Source organism: Arvicola amphibius, chromosome 11, assembly GCF_903992535.2.
Source record: "Arvicola amphibius chromosome 11, mArvAmp1.2, whole genome shotgun sequence".
In the NCBI taxonomy this organism is placed as follows: Eukaryota; Metazoa; Chordata; class Mammalia; order Rodentia; family Cricetidae; genus Arvicola; species Arvicola amphibius.
Window position 1 is genome coordinate 108,743,222 of NC_052057.2, and position 26,182 is coordinate 108,769,403.

A 26,182-nucleotide genomic window follows, 5' to 3' on the forward strand; every position below is an offset into this window, starting at 1 on the left:
CATGCTTGCTTTCTAAACAAACACAAAAATCATTCCAATGTACAGTTTTCCTCCATAGTGGAAAAAAATTCTCCTATGTCAATTGAGCAGTTTTTTTCCATCACAAACATGCTGACAGGAATAAACATACTTATTAGATGAAATGTATCCTCCAGAATTTTTTGTTTTGCTTTGTTTTATATTTTAAAGGGGAAGCCTGTATGAAGTTGTGCACTCGATTTGGCAGATTTTTTTTTTTTTTCTGGCTTAGGCCAAACCACATAAAATCATTTAAGTCTAGTTAGCGAAGGCTACATGGTCACCCGAGAGTCCGTTTCTGAATTCCACTGCCAGACAAACACTTTCTATTTTCCAAAGGAGAAGATGGGGGCTACCACATAGGTTCATCTTCAGGCTACATCAAGTCTCTTGGGTCTTGGGACAAATACTGCCATTGGTTAGTGTTTAAGTATTGGAGTGTCTTCCTGTCCTCTGGCTCCCCACCTTGCCTTGGCAATGGGGCGGGGGTGGGGGTTCACAGCTTCACAGAGGTTGGCTAGCTTCCTTCTAAACCACAGAGTGGTCATTGCTGTGAACTCCAGCCAGAATGGTGTGGTTGAGGGAGGAGGCTGAGCGGTCAGAGCCTTCTGTGGGGCCATTGGGATTCTCGTTGCGCTGGCAACACAGGATCTGCCTGAAGGTGGCGCTCATCTCTTTGTCACGGTAGGAGTAGATGATGGGGTTCATGGCAGAGTTGAACTCAGCGAGGAGGAGGAAGAACTTCTCATAGGCCAGGACATCACACTGTGGGCAACACACGTCCAGCAGTAACAAGACCAGTCCCGGAGTCCAGCAGACAATAAAGGCACCTACAGTAACCGGAGAGGGATCATGTATTAGAAGGAGAATAATGAGTATCCTTGTGAAATGTATATAACCAAAAAGTGATATGACCTCAGGTCTGTGTGCAAATCATAAGACCAGAGCCATCAATCATGGAAACAAATGAAATGTTTGCTTCTGAAACACAAGAAATAATCACCTTAATGATATGCTGTTGATTCAAGTCCCACTTAAATCTGAGGATGTATGACACATATTAATTATTTTGAATAGAACACGGAGTTTGAGAACAGCTGCTCCACAAGAAAATGCATCAGGAATACTCACTACTACCTAAGTTCTTAGGAAAAAAAAAATCTCCTAAAGGCATGGTTGGGGAGGGGGTGGGGGCTTTTGCCCCCACGATTAGTGAAGGCGCAGTTTCTGCTGTCTGTCTACCAGTGCATAAATCATTGCTTTCTTTGCCTTTTGGGGAACTAGGTGGTTTAAATTTTTGTCTCATGTTTTCTCATCTGAAAAACAGGCATGGTCTATTTACCTCTTGGGTTGGTTATAAACTGCAAATGGATGCAAAGAAAACACCCAGCATACATTAACAACCCCAACCAACAATGCTTTCTGGCATGTAAACAGCAGCTTCCGGTGATGAATGCTTTAGTTTTTAACCCAACAATCAAAGTTCTTGCATATACTTTACAAATGATAACTCATCTAATCTGCACATATAGCAGGCAAAATTAACCTTCACTGTACAAACAGAAAAACTGACCGAGGAAGTGTAAATACCTTGCTTAAAAGACCACTACACTGGAAAGGGGTGAGCAAGAGGCAAATCCCAGGTTCTCTCCTCCAGGAGCCTGGCTCTGGAGTCACATTCCTGAGAGTACTACATTGTCCTTCCACTCCTAGGGAGTTCAAAGCTAAGCATTTGTAACCAAACATTATGCTTCAGCTGTTCTCTAACTTAGATCAATTCTCTGCTTTCTCCCCAACAACTACCCTGTATTACTAAGATCATTTCTATAATCACACATGGTTTGGAAATTTAGATGGGAAAAGATGTCATCCCATCTTATTTAGTTCCTGAGATCACTTTCCATTTGGATCTAAGGGAATGTGTAAGTCACGAGATAATTAATTAGCTCTGATGACTATGTATCTTAGCATGTGCTGGGTGTCTTCTACTGAAGGGAGCCAGTAAAGCAGGGTGTGCCATTAGACCTCATCTAAGAGGCCCCATAATGACTATGTTATCTTAGCATGTGCTGGGCGTCTTCTACTGAAGGAATGGGAGCCAGTGGAGCAGGGTGTGCCATTAGACCTCATCTAAGAGGCCCCATGTTGGATAGACAGCTATCTAGTGCACAGAGGCTGAGTCGGGAGAGCCCTTGCATGCACTGAACTCTTTATATCCATACAGATACACACGGTGGTGATGGCCTTGGTGGATGTCAACTTAGGCGGGACTACTCAGCTTGGATCAGTCTCAAGGAACGAGTTTCATAAAAAGTAAACAAATGTGATTTGGTTTCTAAACTGCCCAGCTTTCAATCGTGAATGTGAGCTTTCTTCTTTTTCTTTATCTCTCTCCCCCTCCTCTCTCTCTCTCTCTCTCTCTCTCTCTCTCTCTCTCTCTCTCTCTCTCTGTCTCTCTCTCTCTTTCTTCCTACCTTTCTTTCTCTCTTTTTTTCCCAAACCTTTTCAGCAGGGAAATACAAATAAAGCAGAAGAAAAGGCCCCCATAAAGTTCTTTGTTCTGTAACACTAATGTGTATTGGTTTTACACCACTGTTCACTTTGAAGACCATCCAAGGTGCTTCGTTTTTCTTATAAATACAATACTCTCGGCTCTCCTCAGAGAGGGAAAATAATATTCCAAATCACAGCAGATAATAGCCAGACCACTCTCTGAACCTCGCTAAAAGTGTTAACAGAGCCTTCACTCCAAGTCGCCGAATTTCCTTTATTGAAAACCACTCAGAAAGCTAAACATGAAGGGAAATCAAAGGAATGTCTCTTGGGTTTCAGAAATAATGCCTTATTCATTGAGAAGCCAGGAAAGAAATTATTCTCAGGGTGGAAAATGCTTGGATGGAAAATGCACGGTCCCATTATTCATCTACTTGGAACACACACACACACACACACACACACACACACACGGATGGGTGTGCAATTCTAAAAGTTCCTTTCCCCCTTTCCTTTATCAAAGCTCTGATTGAGCGCAAGTTCAGAACTTGACTGGCTACAAGCACAGGCAGATATATTTTAAATAAAACAACCTCTTTTCCCCTGTTGGCAACAGAAAGGAAAAGCCCTTATTCTCATTAAGTTGCTCAGTCAGCTTGCCTTGACCAGAAAAGAATCCAGATACAGTCATGGGTTGTTTATGATTTCTTCCAATGCTAAAATTCAAGAAGAAAGTGGTCTTTTTTAGGAAAGAAAGAGCTCTGGAAATGAGGCTTTGGCCTTCATTTCTAGACAACAAAATGTGGGTGGTGGGTAGCACAAGCCTTTAATTCAGAGGCAGACAGATATCTGTGAGTTGGAGGCCAGCCTGATCTCCAGGACAGCCAAGGCTGACAGAGAGAGACCCTGTCTTCAAATAACAGAAAAAAACCCACCTGTTAGATTTGGCCACAGGAAGTGGGAAATGCCACAACCTGACAGGAGCTAGCCCATGTGAACACTGTGTGAAGAAACCCAAGAGTCCTCTCCCTGCTCTGTCACTGGAAGGAACTGGTTTCAGAACTGTGATTAGGCCCAACTACACTGTCTCAGAATCTTCAAGACGCAATCAAATGTCTTAGTGATGAATATTTGAGAGCCTCAGAAATTCACACTGAAACCCAACCACATGGGTCTTTCCCTTGCTCTTTCCCTTCTCTTTCTCAGGGAATCTTGAATCAAACTGACCCAGAGACAACAGGGGACAAGAGCCTGGAAAAGTCCAAGGTGATTGGGCTCCTAAATTATAGGGAATGCATAGCCTAAAATCAAATTTGCTCAAGTAATGATTTCCCTCTGAGCTTCTAAGAATGAAAGTCTCATCCATCTTTTTTTCTTTTTTAAAATATGTAGTCAACTCTAATTGAGTTGGGTCATACAACTCCAAGTGTGCATGATGGACCATATCCAGTCTGCAGGGAGTGGCTGTGCACACACATCCACCCGCCTGTGTAGAGATGTGATGATGAGCTGAACAAAATCCCCATTTCATTATCTGTAAAGCAGAGAAGCAGCAGCTCTCTTTCTACCCCACGGGGCACAAGGAGCTCCCCAGTGCCATCAGGAGTGCCACAGATGAGAGAGCTTGTGCATGCGTAGACCCTCGGCACAAAAGAGCACATGATAAGCGCCATGAAGATTTGGCATTTATAGAGCTCCACAGATGGCCAGTGTCCCAGGACTCACAGTTAGGCATGAGAAAGAAACCAAGAAGGCAGAGAGAGAGGGGGGAAACACAAGGAAGCAACTCAGCCTCAGATGGCTCTGCAGCTTTTCAGCTCCCCGCTTCACAAGATAGAAAATAAAAATCACAGAGAAGGACAGCGGGAAGACTGCTTTTGGTGTTCTGTCTATTAATATTAATATGGCATATTTCTGATGACAGATTCTCTACAGACCCAGGCACAAAACCAAAGAATGATATTCAACAGTAAGAAAAAGAGGAAGCACAAATAGTTTGTGGTTACATACTACAAAGCCAGAAGTGGCAGAAGAGAAGATGTCCAAGGCCAGGAAAACACTGTGTACTGGCTAAGACATTCATTTTCCAGCCTAGCGCTGGTTCTCAGCCTAAGTCTCATGTAATAATAATGGAAGGAGAGGCTTGTACGGAGTAATGACCATCATTTTAATCTCACTGGCCTTAACCATCAGAGGAAGAAAAAAAAGACCAAGATAAATAGAATGTGTGAGCATGCGTGCATGCACACATATATGTATATATGTTCGGTTATTTCTACTTTCTACAATAGGAGTACGTAGAGCCTGAATCAGGGCAGCAATTAAGGGAAAGAAGTGTAGAAGCCTGGGAAAGGACTTATGAGGCTGTCCTCCCCCTGATGGCGAGAAAGATGGAGAGTCTGGGATGATGTCTGGGGTTGTCAAACTAAATGAAGCATCATGGGTAGAGCCTTGTGCTAAGGGAGGAAGCAAGAGAAAGTACTAGCTTGGCATTTTGTTGGTGGGGGCGGGGAGCAATAGTGGACAGCCCGGGTAGTCATGTGTGTTTTGTCTGAGGTGTCTGAAGGATATCAGATGAGGACAACTTCAAGTCACCCTGCTAGGCTCCTGGAAGGCTAAGGCTGGGGTGCAGAAAGGTGCCCCAATTTGTCTCCCATCTTCCTTATGGGACCAGGAGGCCATTCAAAACATGTCTGAGGGTTGCCTTCCTTTGGTTGCCTTTCTTACACATTGGTGAAGGCAATCTTGGAGGGCCTGATGCCCACACAAATGGAAAGAGAGGTGCTGGAATGTTGGTGCAAGAGGCGGGAGGAAGGGAGCAGCTTTGGAAGGACAGGTCACAGCTGCAGGCCACAGTCATATAACGAAACCGTCCCTCCGACCATACAGCCCCCCAGCGGCACGATGCTACCACCACTCAGCCGCTTTTCTGGAATGGTTCTTTCCTAACCAGTTGATCTTTGCTTATTTTCTTCCCTATGAAGCACAAGAACCAAAGAAAAAACAGGCAGCAGGGGCCAGAGAAGAACCCTAGGAAGAGAGCCCAAGATTTCAGATGAGCAAAGCAGAAAGCATGTCCAGTCTGGGCTGGCAAAATTGTGTTTTCACAAAAAATCCAGCAATTCCACAGATCTGGAACTAGTCAAGGCAAATCAATTCTACACTAGCCCCACACCCAGGTTAACCTCTTCATGTCCTGGTTCTTTTCATGTCTCTGATGAAGATTTCAGAAACTATTTTTTTTTTCCCGTTAGTGCCATTGAATTTGTATCTTCCCCCAGGGCCGGCCAGTTGTATCCCAGGACCCATTCAAATTTCAGTTTACCTCTTAAGGTGCTCTGCGATTCTGCTGTAACAGTTCTCACCTAACACATCTTAAAGGCCTCTGTTAGGTGGCTGTTGTGGGATATTTTGATTGCAAGCTGACACTCCTGAGACTGCCAATAAAGTTTACTTTGAATCAGAAGGTGGAGCTAGTTACTAGCTGACCAAAATTAGCTATAGAGGTTGAAGAGGACTCAGGACATAAAGAGAAACAAGGGAAGTAGTAGGGGGAATTTAGAAAAATTCTCAGTCTTTTGGATGGAGGAAGGAGAGAGAGAGAGAGAGAGAGAGAGAGAGAGAGAGAGAGAGAGAGAGAGAGAGAGAGAGAGAGAGAGAGAGAGGAGGTTGGAGGTCACTGGTCGCTTCTCTGCCATTTCTCTGATCAATTAGGTTCTTACCCTGATATCTGACTCCCAAGTTTTTATTGATAAATAATAATCAGATAAATGCTTCAGGTAGTGGACCATAGATATAATAAAGCTTATCCTTCTGTCCAGTAGCTAAAGGGTCATTACGACGTAACTCCAGGTGGTGTTTTTAGGCAGGAATGGGGACTAAAACCAGAGCCTCAAGCATATTAAGCAAATTCTTTACACTAAAATAAATTCCCAATGTCTTTTAACATTATTTTGAGAGATACTCTTACCAAGTTGCCCAGGTGAATCCTGAGCTAGAAAAATCTAGCCCAGGTGGGCCTTGGGATTTCAGCCTTCCTACCTCAGCCTCCTGCGCAGTTGTGATTCTAGGCTTGTGCCACCAGTTCCAGCTGTGGTGAAAGCTCTTTCTAAAAGATGAACCTAACCTAGATTATCACACATTGATTTCCCTTTCCAATGAAAAGAATTGATTCATATGTTTTATGTCTATCTTTTTAAAAAAATTATTTTTAATCATATGTGTATGTTTGTCTGTGTTCATGGATGCCATGTTTGTGGGTACTTGGCAGAAAGTATGGAAGCCAGAGATGTTGAGACCAATGGAGCCTGAGTTACAGGCAGTAACTCATGACATGGGTGCTGGGAATCAAAACCAGGTCCTCTGTAAGAACAATATCCATTCTTACCTGTTGAGCCATCTTTCCAGCCCCGTGTTATAATGTCTATCTTAACACCAATATTACCCCACCTGGTTAATGTCGATAATTTCTACATCCGTTTTGTAACCCTTGTGCATGCTTTGTGTGTTTGTGTGCATGTGTGTATGTGTCTGTGTGTGTGTGTGTGTGTCCATGTGTGCCCAGAAGTCAGAGGAGTGTTTGTGTGCGTGTGTGTATGTGTCTGTCTGTGTGTGTCCATGTGTGTTCTTACATGTGAACGTGGTTGTACCTGTGCCATAGTGCCTGTGTGGAGGTCAGAGGACAATCTCAGGTGTTGGTTCTTGCCTTCCACCTTGTTTGAGGCAGGGTCTCCCTTGTTCATCATTGCATACACCCAGCTAGCTGCCCAACAAGCTTGCTGTCCCCTGGGGCCCCGCATCCCCTTCTTCATGTCATGACAAATGGCAGACATTCAGAGGTTATAATTTCATTCATGGAGTGGTGTGCTCTGGTATTTCCATTACTCACTGCTAAGAGCAACACTTACAGACTAGGGAAGAGCATTAGCAGCACACAGACCTCCATGCAGAGCAGAACAGTCACTGCCTTCTCCTCCTGACATTCCTGTGTCAGAGTCTACTCCTCCAGCTCTATCCTGACCTAGCACTCCAGCCATTCCTCTGTGCAAGAGAGCGTCAACACCCTTCCCTCGGGCACTATTTACACCTCTTAGCATTCAGCGCGCGCGCGCGCGCACACACACACACACACACACACACACACACACACACACACACTGGCCACTACTGCAGGCTCCAAACCTTAATCCTGCAATTGTACATTGGAAAGTACACATTAACATGATTTATGTGCTAGTGTCCTCTATTGTGGAGGAAACCTCTACGCGAAACAGCCAGTAGAAACCACTTCCCACTGTTGATACCCCAGCTAAGTGCGGAACACCTCTTGTAACAGACTCCTAACCTCACCAATGCCTCTTCCTCCACAACCCTTCCCTACAGCCCAGCTGGAACACAATGGCCAGAACAACTTCTTACAAAGGAAACAACTCACAATATGTCACTTTCCAGAGCCTTCTTACTTGAAATCACTACCCTGGTCCATAAGGCCTCACACCTGATCACCCCCTCTTGGCTGCCATTGACGACAACACACCTCTCATTTACTAGGCTCCACCCACACAACTTTTTTTTAAAAACTCTTCTACAGGTCCTCCACCTGGGAGAACTCTTCTGTGAGTCTTCGTGACCACTTACTGTTAAATGTCATTTCCTTTAAAGGGCTGTTCTTGGTTATCCAAACAGCCTGTCCTCTTTTAGTGAGGAGCATTAATAACACTTTGACCTCTAAGACAGAATAGTTATTATATTCCCACTGCCGCCACCACATTATCCCTCTTTAGTATCCTCAGGTCCCTGTGTGTGTGTGTGTGTGTCCAAAACTATCTTATTTATTGCCTTATGATTCAGTACCTGTATGGTGGCTTAAAATCATCTGGAACTCCAGTTCCAGCAATCCGATGACTGTTTTTATCTTGTATGGGAAACAGGCATGCACATGGTACACAGACATTCATTCAGGCAGATAAATAAAAATAAACATCTTTTACGATGTTTTATCTAGAAGATATACTGCCATGTGGAAAGACTTTGAAGAGATGCTACAGGACATTCGAAGGGGCACAAGGTGGACCTCTCATGCAAACATCTTAACACAAAGGCATTCCTTACTACAGTATAAACTAACCTGCCTTGATTCATGCTGATAGGATCGTCCATAGAGTCTGAGGGTTCAGAAAAGTAGGGTGGGTCAGAAGCCCAGAAAGACACAGCCCAGCCATACCTCTGCCATCTGAATGGTGTAATAGATGATGTTGCCCTCGAGAAACAGTCTGTAGTCTGGACATGACTGTTAGTAGAAGTCTAGGTACGGGATAGACGTCTGTATTATATATTATATAATAGAATGCCACAGTCTGCGTCTAGGCTGCCTCCCAAAGGTCCGTGTGGTCAAAGCTTAGTTACCAGTCCACGGCATTATGGAATCTTCGCCTTCTCCCTCCCCCATTTACAAGCGTACATGTAACCACACTCTGTCTGGAAAGTTGGCTTCAGCTGAAACCATTTTCTCTCGGAGCCCCGTGCTCAAGAACAGAGTGTGGCAGCCATGACACTTGACAGCATTTCCACTCTAGCTGCGGATTTATGGGTCGTCTCAGTTTCACACAGCGCTGCCTTCCTGCTTTCCTAGACACTCCACCTTCTCAGTGACTTTTGGTGTGCCACTGCCCGCCCCCTCCCAGTTTTCCATCGCTACCTCAATCTAAACCCCACTCCTTCACCTGCCATTACTTTCAGGATGCCTTCCACAACGAAGTCAAAACCCTTGTTCTAAGTTCTTGGCACCGTGTAACCCTCGATGGTGAAGCCATCAGACTTGTCACTTATTGTTATTTACAGGATCGTTGTTGGTTACATTGTTTCTCTGTCATCAGGCTGTTTCTGCTTACCACAGGAGCCTGTAAAGATTTGTTGAATGAACTTTTTTTTTTTTCTAAAATAAGTGAATAAAGAACATACATCATGCCACAAGAAAGTCTGTGCACCAGGCTGAAATGCCAATTTATTTACTTTTCCTCAGGGGAGCGCTGATGTTACCAGGATACATGGATTCAGATGTACCGTCTTTGTTCAAAATTGTTGTTTGCCTTCTGTTGAGCTGTTTTATTAAGAAGTATTCCATTTTTATTCTGAGTGTTTTTCTATTATTTTGCTCCTTGGGGACTACTTTTATAATAGATATGGATTATTTTTAGAATTTACATTCAGATGTGACTGATTCCCTATTGTTCCTTTGCATTTTCAGCATCTTGCTTTTTACGTGGCAATTAGGAAGGTAAGCTGAACTTCATTTCCAGGATCATTATTGGGTCTTTAGCCGTGGCCTGTTCATTTTGTTGCTGCATTATTCATGCTTTTTTGCCAGTGATGGGTAAAGGGAAGGTGGCAAACAAATTTCATTTTTTATTTTCAGGCATGCTTCATTTTCTCGTTAAACAGTATTCTTATATAGTAATGCATCCTAATTTAGTCAATAAAATACTGTCCTTTATCTATGAAACTGCCAACTAGAACCTATCAAAAACCATGTGTTTCTTATAATAACACTGCTTCTCATTTTGTTTGCATTTTAATAAGTAAAGCTTGCCTGAAGATCAGAAAGTAAAACAGCCCCACTGGTCAGCCTTACAGACCAGGCAGTGATAACACACACCTTTATTCCCAGGAACCACACCAGTTGCTATAGAAACCAGGTAGTATATGCCTTTAATCCCAGTCCTAGAGAGGAATATAAAACGGGAGGAGACAGAGCTCCATCTCGGTCTCATTGAGATTCCTGGAGGCAGGACTACCATTTTTGGACGGAAGGTCAAGGTGACAGCCAGTGGCTGGCTGCTTTGCTTTTCTGGTCTTCAGGTTGAACCCCAATATCTACCCCCGAGTTTTTATTATTTGTGCTTCAGCTTCCATGTAAGCTGTCATTTTAACTTCAACTACACTGGAGGCCACCATGCTTCGGTGAGTGGCTTCCCATTGCAAAAAAAAAAAAAGTCTACACAGAGGACTTCTTATTTTGTGGAGGATAGTATAAAGAACTGCGTCCCAAACTGCTTTGCCTATAGCTACAGCTCCAGTGATGACAATCTGGTGTGTAGGCAAATGCAGTTAGATAACCACATGAAGAGAGGACAAGAAACACACGCGCACGCGCGCACGCGCACACACACACACAGTCATACAGAAGCAGCATGGCCCTAGTCAGCTCCAGGATACCTAGGGCCATACATCCTTTCAAACACGCAGACACTATTTTCATCAGCAGCTAAGACACTCAGGAGTAGAACATGATACTTGAGGTCTCTCTCTGTGAGCATACAAAACAGGAAATTACTTAATTTACCTTCAGCAGAACAAACTGTACAGCAGTCTAAACAATGGTAAGAGGGGTCACCACCTGTCCCCCCACCCCCCGCGTATGCTTTCTCAACTACCTCTACCTCTGTCTCAAAGTAAAGATGTCGTAGAAGCTGAGGCTGCCTTGACAGAGTATTATCGCCGACCAATAACCAAACATCAATGCCACCCCACAGCCTTACCAAAGATTTTCTTAAAAGCCCTTAGGTCTCCCAGGAAAATAACTGTTGTCAATTCTAGACTGACATCAGCTAACTGAAAAAGTAAGATTAAACTTACAGCATGCTTATTGACTGGCTGTTACCAAGGTAACTTGAATAATATTTATCCCACTTAAGGGATAAATGAACTCCCCTAAATCTTTCCTTTGCAAAAGTTCAGCATAAACAGGAAGTTTATAAATGGTTTTGCAGTGTATTTAATTTTTAGCTATGAATTAAGATTATTCCAAAGTGGTGAGCATCTAAACAAGTGCTGAAATCTGGCTGCAAAAGCTCACAGATTATAGCGAGGGACAAAATCCAGAGGATTTTAATCTTTGGACTTCACGAAGCACATACATGGAGCAGCACGATGTGTACTACTTAGAGGACCATTTCAAAGGCACACAGACATAATGGAAACTTCATTTACTCATTTTTTTTCTGTCAAAGGGGGAAAATTAGAGTTTAGTCCAAAAGCAAATATTTTTGTGTGGTTTTTTGCAATCTAATAATGTTTATTACTTGTTTGTATTCTTTACCTAGTGTCCAAAAGACATGAAAAGAAGAATGGCTCAAACTGTCAGTGTGATTGTTTTTTGGAGATCTGTTGAGTCTCTTCTGGCTGCCAGATGTCCTGGGCTGACCTTCCCAAAGTACAGATTCCTGGCAGAGTGGGAGGTACTGTCTGTTCTACTCTAATATGATAGCTGTGTGCTGAAGATATCTCCTGTTATCAAAAATGGTTAATTTTTTTTTAAAAAAATACAGGTTTAAAAAATGTAATTGAGAAATGGGTGTTAGAGGTATGGTTAAGATTTCCATGGTTATAAGTAATTTTTTCTGCATGAATATCAATTATTTTAATAACAGTTATTGAGGGAAAATCCAGTGGGTCAGCTCTGACAAAGCAACTTTAAATGTAGTCCAGTAAGTTTTTGTAGCACAGAATACCTAAGCAATATCAATCCATGTTTTCTAAATGCTTTAAAGATAAACTATAGGGGCTTGAGAGGTGGCTGGGGGCTTAAGAGCACTGTTTGCTCTTCCAGAGGACCAGGGTTCAATTTCTAGCCCCACATGGGGTCTTCCAACTGTCTGTAACTCCAGTTCCAGGGGCTATAATAGTTTCTTCTGGCTTCCTCCAGTACCAGGCACAGATGTGGAACACAGATATACAGGCAGAACACTTATACATATAAAATAAATAAAAATAAAATTTTAAATGTAAATTGCAGCAATATCATTTCTGGGAACTTATTCTAGAAATGTATCCAACCATTGTACAAACTATGTACAATCAAGGAATTCTTTGCAATACTGCTTATTCAAAAAAATTAAGAATAACAACTGCCATAGAAAAGAAAACAAATCACATTGTATACAAAAAGTAAACTCATAATAATTTCTAAGACTAGGATGTTCTGTCTTTATTGTTACCAAATGACCTAAAAATAACTGTATTAGTTTAAAAGAACAAAATGTAAAATATGAATAATTTGCCACCAGCTATGTCTTGAGAAGAGCAACGACCAAGAATTGCACAACATGGGCCTCAATTAAGACTAATCGTCAATTTAGAATGTCATAAAGATGATACATTAGACGTGATACTCAACTTGAAAAGCAAAATTTGTTTGCATCTGCCAGTGCTTTGAAACACAGTCCAGACTGCTCATCTGAGCTTGGGTCTTTTGACTGAAGCCCTGTGTCATCTTCCAAGAAAGAGTCATCACGAGCCACTTCCCGCTCGGCTCCTCCGGTATGGAGTCAGCACTTACGATTCCTTCCTTTCTTCTTCCTTTTTGTTTTAAAATGGTTTCTTTTAAAATCACATTTACATTTTTATTGTGTGTGTTCAGGTGTGTGGCTACACATGTGTCCCGGTGTGGATGTGGAGATTAGAAGACAACTTACGGCTTCTCTTCTTCCACTCTGTGGGGGGTCAGGGACTGAACCCAGTCTTCAGGCTTGGTGGCAGGAGCCTTAACCCGCTGAACCACCCCACCCCCTTTTTTGTTTTTGTTTTTTTTTTATTTTATTTATTTATTTATTTATTTTGGTTTTTCGAGACAGGGTTTCTCTGTGGCTTTGGAGCCTGTCCTGGAACTAGCTCTTGTAGACCAGGCTGGTCTCGAACTCACATAGATCCGCCTGCCTCTGCCTCCCAAGTGCTGGGATTAAAGGCGTGCGCCACCGCCGCCCGGCATTTCTTTCTTTTTTTTTTTATTTTTTATTTTTGTTTTTGTTTTTGAGACATGATTTTACTCCCTGTCTCTAGCTGTGAACTTGTGATCCCTTCTGCCTCCCAAAGGTGAAGATTGGGGGTGAGCACCCCCACACCTGACTCAGAACTCTTCCACAGCAGTCCGACTGTGAAGGCCCTGCAGAACTTTTCTCCAGATGTTCTCAAACATCTTTATTTTCCACTTGCTTTTACTTAATATTAGGAAAATATTCACCTAATTGACACATACATGCTTTCTTTGTTTGCAATCACTATTTGTCAGATAATATAAAATTATGTAATTATGATTGTTTGGTGTAAAGTTTTAGGAACAAAAACAATTGGATATTAGTAACTGTCAAGAGTTAAATTATTGGCTTTCGAGTGATACTGTACTATTTTCTTTCTTTCTTCTTTTTTTTAATCATGCAAGCACAAATACGTCAAGTGTTTTTAAGGTAGTAGGTTCTAGAAGGAATGAGAAAAGCAACTAGGAAGAAGGTAAGTGCCATGTTTCTTAGAAGGGGATGGTGTTTGGAGACAGAGCAAGCAGAACCATGAGGAACCCCTGTAGTGGTGATGCCGGTGGCTCCTCGATGAGACCACAAGAGATGCTGTTGCCTTTGAACACAGGAAGGTGACATTTCGATGGCCCAGGTGATATGATTTGTGGACTTGACTTGAGGGAGAAAAGAGTCAAGACTGAGAACAACGTAAAAAGTAGATTTAGTGAGAAGAAGGTCGCTGACGGTGGGTGGATGGCGTTGAGAACAGAAGCCTCGTTGTAACAGGTTCAAGAGAGGAAAGAAAAGGGGCGGCGCAAGCAAAGACGAATTGGACGCAGTTTTCCTGCAGCAGAAGGGAAAGCGGCTGAGGCATTTACTGCTACATTTTATAAAGTTGTAATGTATATCCTGTTGGCAGAGAGGCGATTAAGAACAAGCGTGTGGGTTGGGAATGGAGAGCGTTTGTTTAATATGAACAAATTCATAGGTTCAATCCCCAGTGCTGCATGAATCAGTCGGGACAGATAAATGTACTCCTAGGAGGTGGCGGCAGGAGGATCATTAGTTCAAGGTCATGCGTGGCTACCTGGTGGGTTTGAGGTCAGCCTGGGTTCCATGAGACCTTATCTTCTCCTCTTCCCTTGAAAGAAAGAATAATAGTGCAAATACCAAGGCATGTTCACCCCTGCCTACCTACACATCCTCATGACAGAGTCTGTTCTTAGAAAACTACATCAGAGCTGGGTTATTGCCACGGCTGAGAGTTGCCATAAGAACATTGCTTCCCTGACTATTTCTCTTCATGAGCATTTTTACCATAATCACTATTTTTGTAATTAACTCTAAAATCAATTATATAGAGCCCACCACTGCCACATTAGCATACTTGGTGGTGAGCTAAACTGCCAGAAGTTCTGAGTCAGAATTTGAGTGGACTGAGCTGCCACCTGGGACCATGGTGACTTCCAGGCCCGATTGCCAAGGACCATGTCTGAGTCCAGCTAGGATGTGAAGTCTGGGACACCAAGGGCCTTGAAGATGCCTGGGTTCTAGTCAGTCACTTAAGACCATGATGGTGACTAAGAGCCATGCTGCCACTGGGGCTACACTGATCTGGGTGACCTGAAATGCCACAGAAGCCATGGTGACAACTGGGCCCCAGCTGCTGCGAGGGCCATGTCTGGGTTCATGGTCCTGCTGCACATGAGGGTCTGTGTTGATATCTGTGATCCGTTTCTACGGGGGGTGGGGGAGAGAACATAAAAACCATGCAAGATGAGATCTGAGGGTTGGGCTGAGCCCCTTGCTGGACACTGCAGCAAGAGATCTGGCCCTGATCCTTACGGGAGAACTGGCCCACTGCATTCAGAAGAGATGGCCCCAGCCCTCACCATGGGTATAGGAGAGCTGGCCCTGATGGTGTGGGCTTAGGAGAGTTGGCTCCACTCTGCACCTGACAGGGGCAGCCACAGCAGCCAGGTCTGACCAGTTCAACTAGTACCTAGGCCTACATCCAGAGCCTTGGGTTGGCCCACCCTAACCCTGATGGAGCCGGTGAAGGGACAGATCCTGTGGAATGACACCCATAGGATGTCCATGACTTAGGATGGCTACGGGATATCCCAGAGGAGTTGTAGTGATTGGTCTAGTGATGGAGATGCCAGAAGCCAGAGGCCTTGAACCAGACCCACGACTCAATGAAAGGGACATTTCCAAGGAAAGCTGATAGGTCAAAAGGGTCTACTGTGTGACACACCTCAGCTTCCACTGCCACTGAGACAAGTGAAGAACTCTCAGAGAGCCAGAAAAGTTGTTTTTTTTTCTTTGTTTGTTTTGTTTTGGTTTTAATTTTTTCTTTTAAATTTTCTTTTGCGGGAGGGTGCTACAAGGGTGAAGGGCAGATATGGAGAGACTGAGAAATGAGCAGAACTGGGGTGTATGATGTGAAATTCCCAAAAAATCAATAAAGAAGTTATGCTAAGATTAAAAAAAAACCCTCAATCTACAGGATAAAGACTGTCTACGGTCTTGCATTCAGAGGCTGCCATACTTTCATAAACGAGAAAAGATAAATGAAATGACTCATGCATGTCCACCATAAGTTTAAGAGTGAGCTTCCTCCAAAATAAAAAAAAAGCAATTAAAATACAAAAACTTGGTAAGGTCAATAAAACTGGAATATAAATGAACAGAGAAGAATTTCTTTTAAAAAATTTTAAGATTTACTTTTATTTTCACTTATGTGTATATGAATATGAGAGCATGGCCTGTGTATGCAATCCTCACATGTGTGTGCAATCCTCACAGAGTCCAGAATAGGGTTTGGACCCCTTGGAGTAGTCTCAATGTCTTCCTCTTAGCAACCTGTCTATAATTTTTATGGTTTTGCTCATGTGTACTCAGGGTGAGGCATCTCAAGTTGCAAAACACTTAGTGACAACATTAACTAAACATAATATCGCTCCAAATAGTTTAAAACAAATTCTTCAATCTGTTACCAGGAGCTGTTCATTAGAATAAAAGCTGGTGGTTTCTAAAATAGATGGGGGATTGTCTAGCATGCATTCAGTTCACAGAATCAAAAAGAAAAAAAAAAGTCACAAGCCTCCTAGAAGACGCAGAGTCCAGAGAAACTTGGGGTTTCTCCCCCTTAGGAGGTTGATATGTTCAAGATTCTACTAACTGTCTTTAAAACACCAGTTTCTCCAGTTTGAGAAGTTGGGTTTGGGGGAAAAAGAAAGGAGAAGTGGTGGCCTGCGGATGGGAAGACTAGTCGACTCATTTGGCCACAGCAAGAGTGGCCAGATGAGACTGGGACTTTGATCAACTTTTCTTCTGCAATCCTAAAGACATGGGACCTCCACCCACCGAAACCCACAAACCTGGATTAATCACAGAGCAAGAGGAAGGCAAAGAGCACAAAGAGCCAAGTTTGTTTCAGTTTTGTTTTTACAGAGAGCTAGGAGGGGCAGAAACTAAAAGGCTTTTATGCAGGCACATCAATCTTTGGTATGGATGAATGTCGCCATCATGAACAAAGGGCATGCTCAAGCACCTTGCAATCCAGTCACCAGAAATGTTCATAATACTTTAAATGTCACAGTTTTGTGTTGGACGGTGTTCATAGCTGTCTTGGCCATGTATGGTGGGAAGCAACCTACAGGCCACAGGTTGGACACTCCTGATGGAAGACTTTTGGGAAAAAAAGTCACTAACCAAATGCATATTGTTTTTCCTATTATGAGTAGTCTTAAGATTTTCCAACTCCTAAAGAAAAAAAGTCCCTCGGTCTAGTATAGACAAGACAGTATAGGTTTTCTCCCTGATCCTCCCAGTTAAGTATACATGTAAACCATGGAAAAAAATCAGAGGCAAAGATAAAGATAAACTGGGATGGGATCCCAGAACTAGAGGAACACCATAGTATCAGGGCATCTCACAACCCAAGACACACAAAATAGGCTGACCCAGGCCCAGAGTTTCTAGATGCCCAACATAGTAGGAACAGGCAGCTCAGGAAGCCCAGGCAGGCTCACTCCTTTCCTCCTCTCACCCCATATCCTACAGGAATTCTTCAGATAATACCAGGAAGCCAGTACAGTAGCTCCCCTGTACTTGCTCCTATGGAGTTTGCTGTCTCAGGTCTGCTCTGGCCTAGGTCACTGGCTCAGTCTTGGAGCCAGTGTAATAAATAGCGAAGGGAAGGGTCATGATCACTTTTCAGTAAGAAGACTGAGCAGGGAATGCACTATCCCCACGCAATAGGTTTAAAACTCTTTAGTCTCAATGGGAAAGCAGGTGAGGGGCCTTAACAGCAAAGAGCTCCTTTTGAGGTGTTGCACCTGATGGGGGAAGGGCATCAGAAGTGTTGGTCTGTAAGAAATCTACTTGTCTTTCCCTTCTTACACAAGAGGCATCAGAAAGTCCTGCCCAGGTCCCACCAGGTGACACCTAGCAGAGATTGGTGGACACTTACTAGATTCCGATACACCAAGCAGACCAAGGTAGCAGCAGAGTCCCAGAAAATCATGTCCTCAGTGAAAGTACATCCAATACATTAGGGCTTATATGCTAAAAGTAACAGGGATAAAAGTCTGCTAAAAGGAAATGATAAGTGTGACTGTGAGTCTCCTAACGAGGTAGCCAAGTGTCCAGGATTCAGCGAAAATTCACTGATCAAATGATACCTTGGAAAAATCACCAACTTGGTGGAGAAATGGCAAACAATGCAGTGAAACAGATGATGGAATAATTAGCAATATTTCAAAGCAGCCATTATAAGAATGCTTCAACAAATAATTTCAAATTTTTTATAAACAATTGAAAGTACAGCAAGCCTCAGCAAAAAAAAAAAAAAAATTAAAACCATTTTAGTTTTTTTCAAAAGTGGAAATTATAAAACCAGTGATGAAAATTAGCTTCATGGGTCCAAGAGCAAAGCAGCAATGACAGAAAAACAGTGCTGTAGGATTCACTCGATCTGAACCACAGAGAAAAAAAGGCTGAAATCGAGTGAAAAGCAGAGCCTCAGGGCTTGGGATATGAAGTTGTCATCTGAAACCACGGGCTCCCAAGGAAATGGGTCACTTTCTAATGAGTAAACACAAGAGACATGGTCTTCAAATTCTGTATTCAGAAAAACTAACTCCTAGAGATGCAGGGAAAATAAAGACATTATCAGATAAAGGGATAGGGCTTGCTAATAGACCTATCCTTATTGGAACAGCTTTAAAGATAATCTTTTTCCAAACAGGAAGAAGTGGTGCATAAAGGAATCTTTAGAACATCCGGTATAAGAAAAGAGAACAGAGGCAGTGGAAATGTGGTCACCTCTAACGATGACCACTCATGAGCACTACAGGACAGACGACTAGAACAAGCATTTAAACACCGCCAGATGCCAGACAAATATTTCAAAACGAGGAAGGTAAAGAAGCAATGCTACCAGCATTGGCTTGTTAGGATAAATACCATCTGTTTGTCATCTATCTGTAGTAACAGGAGAGCAATTTGGAGCTATAAACAACCAAAGACTATGGGGGAGGGGGGACGGGGTGAGGGAGTCCTAGTCCTCAGTGGTTTAACCACATGCATGTTGCTCCCCAGCAAGCTAATAAGCCCTGCCCATGCTCATGCAGACTATTACAATTAGATGCAGTGGGTCACAAAAATATATCTCTCAAGACTTGAAAACAGGATGAGAACCTGGGAAGCAGGGATTCTGTTGGAGGCAGATAGGAAGGATAATGGTGGATAAACTAAACAAAGAACACTATGTATGAATGGAATTGTGAAAAAATAAATAAATTTAATAGAGAGCGAGCAACCAATAAGAAAACTATGCAAGAAGATATGCTAAAAATAAATTAAGGTGCAATTCTAAAAGCACAATTTTTATTTGGAATTCTGTTCTTTAGGTGATTCGATATAAATAAAAGCATAAAGTCATCCAGGAGAATGAGAAGCTGGTCTAGGGCAGGCAGCTCAGTCAGGAAAGTGCTTGCCATGCATAAAGACCTGGGGTTGATCCCTAAAATATACCACTCGAAACAAAACAAGCATGTTGGCACAAACTCGTAACCCCAGCACTAGAAAGGAAGCCTATGCTTGGGAACAAACCCAATTCTAACTAGGAATGTAGGTTACTAGAACTTTCTGGGCTCCAGCATACCTCCTTCCAAGGAAGTGATTGTGAAGGTAAGACAATCTCCAGAACTAATCATGTCAACTCTTCCAAACTTCTCTTCAAAATCCATCCTACATTGTTGGATGTGATGCACAGTTCTCTGAAAATGAACCAAAAACCACAGAATCCAGTTCTTGATGCAAGGATACTATTACATGATACACTCAGTGCTCTCAGGGGTCCCAAAGAATTAAGGAGAGATTTGGAGGAATATGTAACAGACTCACTGGTACATGGTCCATTTTCGCCCAGATGGATGTTCCTTTCTTACTGGCAGGGGAAAGAATGAGACAGTTAGCTACATCCTGCTGCTCACTTGTCCCCTACTTTTAGATCCACCCTGAAATCCACAAGTAAAGGAACTGAAAACCGGCTGATGCTGACTGTGGTACACCTACTCAACACACATTCAACTTTTCTTCAGTTCACTCTTCCACCTACCCATCTGCAGAGGTCAAAGATCCTTTACTTTTGGTGAGTCAGGGGTCACCATGGATAGCTTCACACAGTAGATGAAGAAAAGCATTTGAAACAAAAACAGGTCACCACTGTGTTTTGTAAGTTTGGACGCCTTGGTTTTACTATGACGTATTAAGGTCTTTCTTTTTTAATTCACAGAATGTAGGATTCAAAAGACTTTGTTTTTCCCTCCATCTCTGTTTTCTATAGCAAAATAGAATTCTGTTTCCTAGATAGAAGCAGATGGAGTATCTCAGGATTGCACCCAGCTTAGTGGTTAAGCATCAGGCTTTGGTGTCAGATGCGTCTGGGCTAGAATGTCCCAGCTTGTATACTTGTTGGCATTGTCCCAGCTTACCACCATGGGCCTCAGTTTCTTAATTTATAAAAGCACACGACAACCCCCACTTTGAAGGATTGCTAGCAGAACCAAATGGACTTATACATTTAAAGTACTTGGCACGAGAGACACATTCCACAGTAGCTGTTCTAATCCAGGACAAGCCTTTTGCAAGAAACTTTGTTATCAGAGGCAGCAAGGCTTTAGATAAAATTTCAGGAAGTCAGCTCAGTGAGGATCAGGGAACAAAAAGAGACATCAAGTTCTAGAGAGCTGACAGATGTCACCACTGGAGCCGAAGTTCTCCTGTGCTTATGTTTGGGACCTGAAGAGGGGGAGACTCTCAGATCAAACACACTGCCACATTCCATGATAGGAGAGTGTCAACCCTTTCCACTCATGGTATAATGTCTTCTATTAACAGGGTAAGCTCTGTGTGTGTATGTGTGTGTGTGTGTGTGTGTGTGTGTGTGTGCACGTGCATGCGTGTGAGCATGCTGTAAACAGGACACGAGTGCTTTCTTCCAAAGCTTATTTCAAGCTGTGTACACTTTTTCCAAGTAGCAAACTTCTGGGTAAAGTCATGCAATGACTAGGAACACCATCATCACCACATTCTAGCCTCTGTTAGAGACCAAGCTACTTGGTTCCTTGTAAACATCAATCTAACATTTGCCAACATGGCTGCCTCGAAAATTAAAAGTATACATTCCTATCATTCTGTGGTAGGGCTTTTTTTTTCATATTTAAATATTTTTCTTGGGTTGATTCTCACCATGAGGAGAATAAAAGGCTTCACAACAACACAACTCTCGGAGGAGATAACCCACCATCAAAGCCCTTTGCAAACGCTTTTCCCGCCATGTCTCTTCCAGGAAAATCTCTCTGAATGAAAATGTTTTTCTGTATAAAATGCACAAATATTCTCAGCAAAAACAACAACAAAAAGCCTAAATAACAAATATATTCTGTGAAATTTGTGAATTATGCATCTAATCAAGACCTGAAGTTTTAATAGTGACCTTAGATATATTTTTAAGAGTCAACTGAAAGGATAAAGGAAATGTATATCTAAAAACTATGATATAAAGAAATATTTTATGGATAAGCAATAGTTTTCTGGTATAGGAGGTCCCTCTGTCTATGTGTTGCTTCCATTGATTAATAAAGAAACTGCCTTGGCCTGTTGATAGGGCAGAGCTTAGGTAGGTGGGGAAGATGGGACTAAATGCTGGGAAGAATAGACAGAGAGAGAAGTCATGTATACTCTGCCTGAGACAGATGCTGGTTAGAATCTTTGCCAGTGAGCCACTGCCACGTGGCGATACATAAGTTAATAGAAATGGGTTAAACTAATGTAAGACTTAGCCAATAAGAAGCTAGAGCTAATGGGCCAAGCAGTGATCTAATTAATACAGCTTCTGTATGTGGTTATTTCGAGGCTAAACTAGCCCAGTGGCCAGGATGAACAAGTGGCCTCCCCCTGCAACAGTTTTCAAAAAAAAAAAATCTAGAATTAACAATGAAACCCTATCTATGAATGCCTATGCATTTTCTGGTATTGTCATGCATTTACCTTATCACAAAAGTTAGTACAAATCTAAAAATATTAAGAATTACACTAATCATGCTGTTTTGACAAGGAGGAAGAGATAACAATGGATCTGAATAAAGCACTAAATTGTAAAGAATTTGATAGCTGATTCCACATTTTAGTTACCATGAAGTCTGTTGCTGGAAACCCTGGACATACACATACATATGCATCAAAGAATACCATACAGCCACAACAAGCATGGGTCGTTAACAGCTACAGCTACCTGGAAATGGAAATCATGCTGGCTTAAATAAGACAGTAAACTGTGAATATCACACTTTCTCTCACCTACAGACAGGAAAAAGTTGATCCTATAAAATAATAGCCTGGAGAAGGAGTCATTAAGGACTGGGAGGAGCAGTTGCAGATGACAAAGATTGAAAATAAGTTAAACACATGGCATTGAAAGCAGAGGAAACCCTAGTCTATTGACAACAATATGGCATATTTCATATAAGTGGGATATGAACAGAAATAAGTGAATTTTTGAAGATGGATTTAATTTTTATATATTATATGTATACTGAGTCATGTTTACATGTATAAACAGGATGCCCTGATTTTAAGTCAGGAATTTGCATTACTGAAGACAGAGATTAATCCAAACCCAACCCAACAGCTGATTCTCTCATCATGTTCTTGGGTCTGAGAAGTGTATTTTTCATCTAAGCACATTTTTGCAACTTTTTTCCCATTTAAACTAGAAATTAATAACTGCTAACTTAAATTACTTATTTAAATATTTAGAAATGGTAAGCTAGTTAAAATATTTTAACTTTTATAATTTTTAGAGCATTGATTTAGATAAATCTATAGTAAATTATTAATCCTTAATGGAATTTTTAATAAACTACTTTTTACATGGCTATTTCACTAAGACAATATAAATAAACTGAGTTATAATGGCTTTGGTTTTAGTTGTTAAAGTATTAAATCAGAAAATTCTGAGTTAAATTAATGGCATCATATCTTTAAAAGAAAGCTAAACAAAATATAAAGTAGAATGATAGCTTGAAAGAATAAATGGATTTTAATAAATACATTGAATAAAACACTCTAATCTCTTGGAAAGAGATTCATTAGGCAGTGCAATTAACTAGACATTATAAAAGAATGCTTTTTTTCTCTAGACCAAAACAAAACAAAACAAAACAAAACACTCATGTGAGTACAGCTTCCCAGAAGGCCTTGCAAACTCTAAGGGGCAGCCTCTAGGGGTACTGGCAAAGCCATCCACAAAACCATGCTAAAGAAAAAAGGAAAGCATGGCTAGTATCATTTGGACATGTGTGTTCCCATAGATAACATGCCTAGTGCCATTAGGACATGAGTGTTCCCATAGAAAGCACACGTGTTGCATACTTGTGCCCCAGGTGGTGGATCCAGTGGTTGAGAGGTGACAGATCAAGAGGACTCTGACCTGACTGACAGATGAACTCACTGGTTGATTTATCAGATGGTGGCATCACTGGGAACAGCAGGAAGCAGGAGGTGGGGTCTGCCCCGAGGAGCAAGTCAGCAGGGTGTGACTCTGAAAATAGACCTTGTCACGCCTGACCCAAGATGCTCTCTGCTTCTCTCTGCTTCCTGGATGCCATGAAATGAGTGGCTTCTAACACACCCTTCCATCATAATTTACTTCCTCATCACTGGCTCAGACACACAGAGTCAACAACGATGTGCCGATTATCTCTGAAATCATTAGATAAATTAATCCCCCCTTAAGTTTTTGCCTCAGATATCTTGTTATAGTGATGAATAGTTATTTAGCATCCTTTGAGAGGAGTTGGTATCCTCACATATGACAAGGAGACTTTTTAAGTTTCCATTTCAGAAAGGACAAGAGAATTACCAATCAGAGAGTAACAGTTTGGAAGTACCTACATCTTCCTTCATCTTTCCCATGGTTTCAATTATTTTCTGTTTCTCAGTTGAGATGAGCATGAATACTTACAATATACAGAAAGGCAAAGGCTGTGCTTTATTGAGAGTCGTGAAGAAGAAAGGCAACAGCCCACTGAAAATCTACAGGGCAGGAAACCTCTAATGATGAAGGAAGTTGAGAGGCTGTAGAAGGGAGAAACGAAAGCACAAGCACCATGCAGGAAAAAAGGCATAAATCATAGCTCTTAAACAATAATAGAAACTGGAGAGAAAACCATAGCTTCTTTATACACACACCCAGCACTTGATCACCCAGAAGACCAAGTCACTTCACCATGACCCTTTTCACAACAAAAGTGACCAGAACTACCCAGCACAGAGCAGTACTGAACCTGGAAGCTCAAGTATTACTAGAACTTTCCATTTCAAAGGGCTCTTGATCTTTACAAATGCAGACATCTCATTCCTGACTCAGAGATAGAATGTCAAACTGTGAAAAAAGAAACTCTTGCCTTTTAATGAACACACACACACACACACACACACACACATACACACTTAATATATAAAGAGATTTATTATGAGGCAAAGATCTTTTGCCAACTATTGAGTTCTCATTTAATTACTTTTTTCCTCAATTTAGAAACAGAGGAGGAAACATAAAGAACACTTTCCTTTTACCATAAAACCCATCCTTAGACACTGGCTATTCAGAAAGCATTGAGATTTCATAATGGAGTCAGTGTTTGGCTATTCAACTGTGCATTAGACTACAGAAGAGGGCACAATCTAAATTGGAACCAACCTTAAAATCCAGTCCCATGTTTCTTAGAGAAGGCTATCAAAACAACGGGTTTCTTCATGGCTCCACTGTGTGCAGGCAGAAGGGCTCAACGTTCCATTTTAAACGTCACCAGGACACTCTGTCCTTCCTTATTCACCACCCTGCCACACCCAATGAAAAAGTTCACTCTTAGTTCACAAGATGCTAAATTGTGCCTCTCTTGGGACAGCTGGGATGAGTGAAAGACCTCAGAAAGAGAGAGCAAGTGGAAAACTAGGGACAGTCATCTGGTCAACCTCAAGTAGTTCAGCACTGGAAGGTGGTAGCGAGGCTGGTGGACACTGACTGAGGATCCCATTGTCATTTACTCTTCCACAAGCACCTGAAGATGAGATGTCCATGCTCTTTCCAAGGTGAAGAATCTAAAACTAAAATGCTAAAATAAGGCCACTCATCTCACTACCATGCAAGCAGAAGTTTGTTTAAATCTAGATTTTTTTGTTACATTCTCTGACTTAGAATTAATCTGATATGTACTAAGTTCTTTCTCTATATATATTTATCTATCTACATTTTCTGTCTCTATCATCTATCTGCATATGTACCTATATAAGTATATATATATATATATATATGTATACTATATAAGTGCTGAACTATGTTGCAATCTATTTATCTATCATCCATCTACCTATTACTACCCATCCATCCATCCATCCATCCATCCATCCCTCCATCTATCTGTCTGTCTGTCTATTCTATCTGCATATGTATCTATAACTTTATAATGGAAGTGTTGAACTGTGTTACAATCTATCATCTGTCTATCATACCTGCATACATATCAATAGCTCTATAATGGGAATGTTGCATTGTATTGTAACAGACTCTGAGAATGAAGGGAGTCATGGCCCTCATCTGTGTACCCCCTGATGAATACACCAGGCTACAGTGGAAAATTTCAATCCCATGGTCACACAGATGTCCTCATCAAACCAAGAGGGACACAGATAAAATGATAGGAATGTGGAAAAGAGATTAGTAGGAAGGAGGTGGACAGAGGAAGTAGAGAGAGAAGAGGTATGGATGAGAGCAGATAGGATGTATGATATACATGTACAAAATTGTCAAAAGAACAAGCTTAATTAGTAAAAAGTAAATAAGAAATATATAGATTTTTAGAGCAACTGACAGATTCAGTGTATATTTCTGAAGGAGCCAGTTACCACGTCACTGTCAGACTCTACAATAAAGTCAGAAAGGTTCACTCTATTACCAAAAGAAGGTCAACAACAATCTACCATTCTGCATGGTGACATTTGATTGATTTGATTCCCATTCAAAAGTCTACAAACACCTTTACAGATGGTTCTAAATGTATGCATGCATATGTATTTATTATGGAATTATAATGTAATTACATCATTTCCCTCTTCCGTTTCCTCTTTCCAAAACCTCCCATATACCCCTCCTTGCTCTTTCAAATTTATGGCCCCTTTTTTCAGTAATTGTTATATACATATGTTTCTGTATATACCTATAAATTCTTAAATACATAAATACAGCCTTCTCAGTCTTTATAATGTTACTCATATATATGTTTTCAGGGATGGCCATTTGGTATTTCAAAGTC

General features: G+C 41.7%; 1 protein-coding gene across 1 annotated transcript in view; it reads right to left on the reverse strand.

The window, feature by feature from the left end:
- Positions 1-477: 477 nt before the first annotated feature.
- Lpar1 (lysophosphatidic acid receptor 1) overlaps positions 478-26,182 on the reverse strand; it is a 66,424-nt gene continuing 40,719 nt past the window's right edge. The window contains exon 3 of the mRNA XM_038348149.1: positions 478-848. Within this exon, the coding sequence (XP_038204077.1) occupies positions 547-848 (302 nt within the window). The 3' untranslated portion in view covers positions 478-546. The remainder of the gene's footprint in view (positions 849-26,182) is intronic.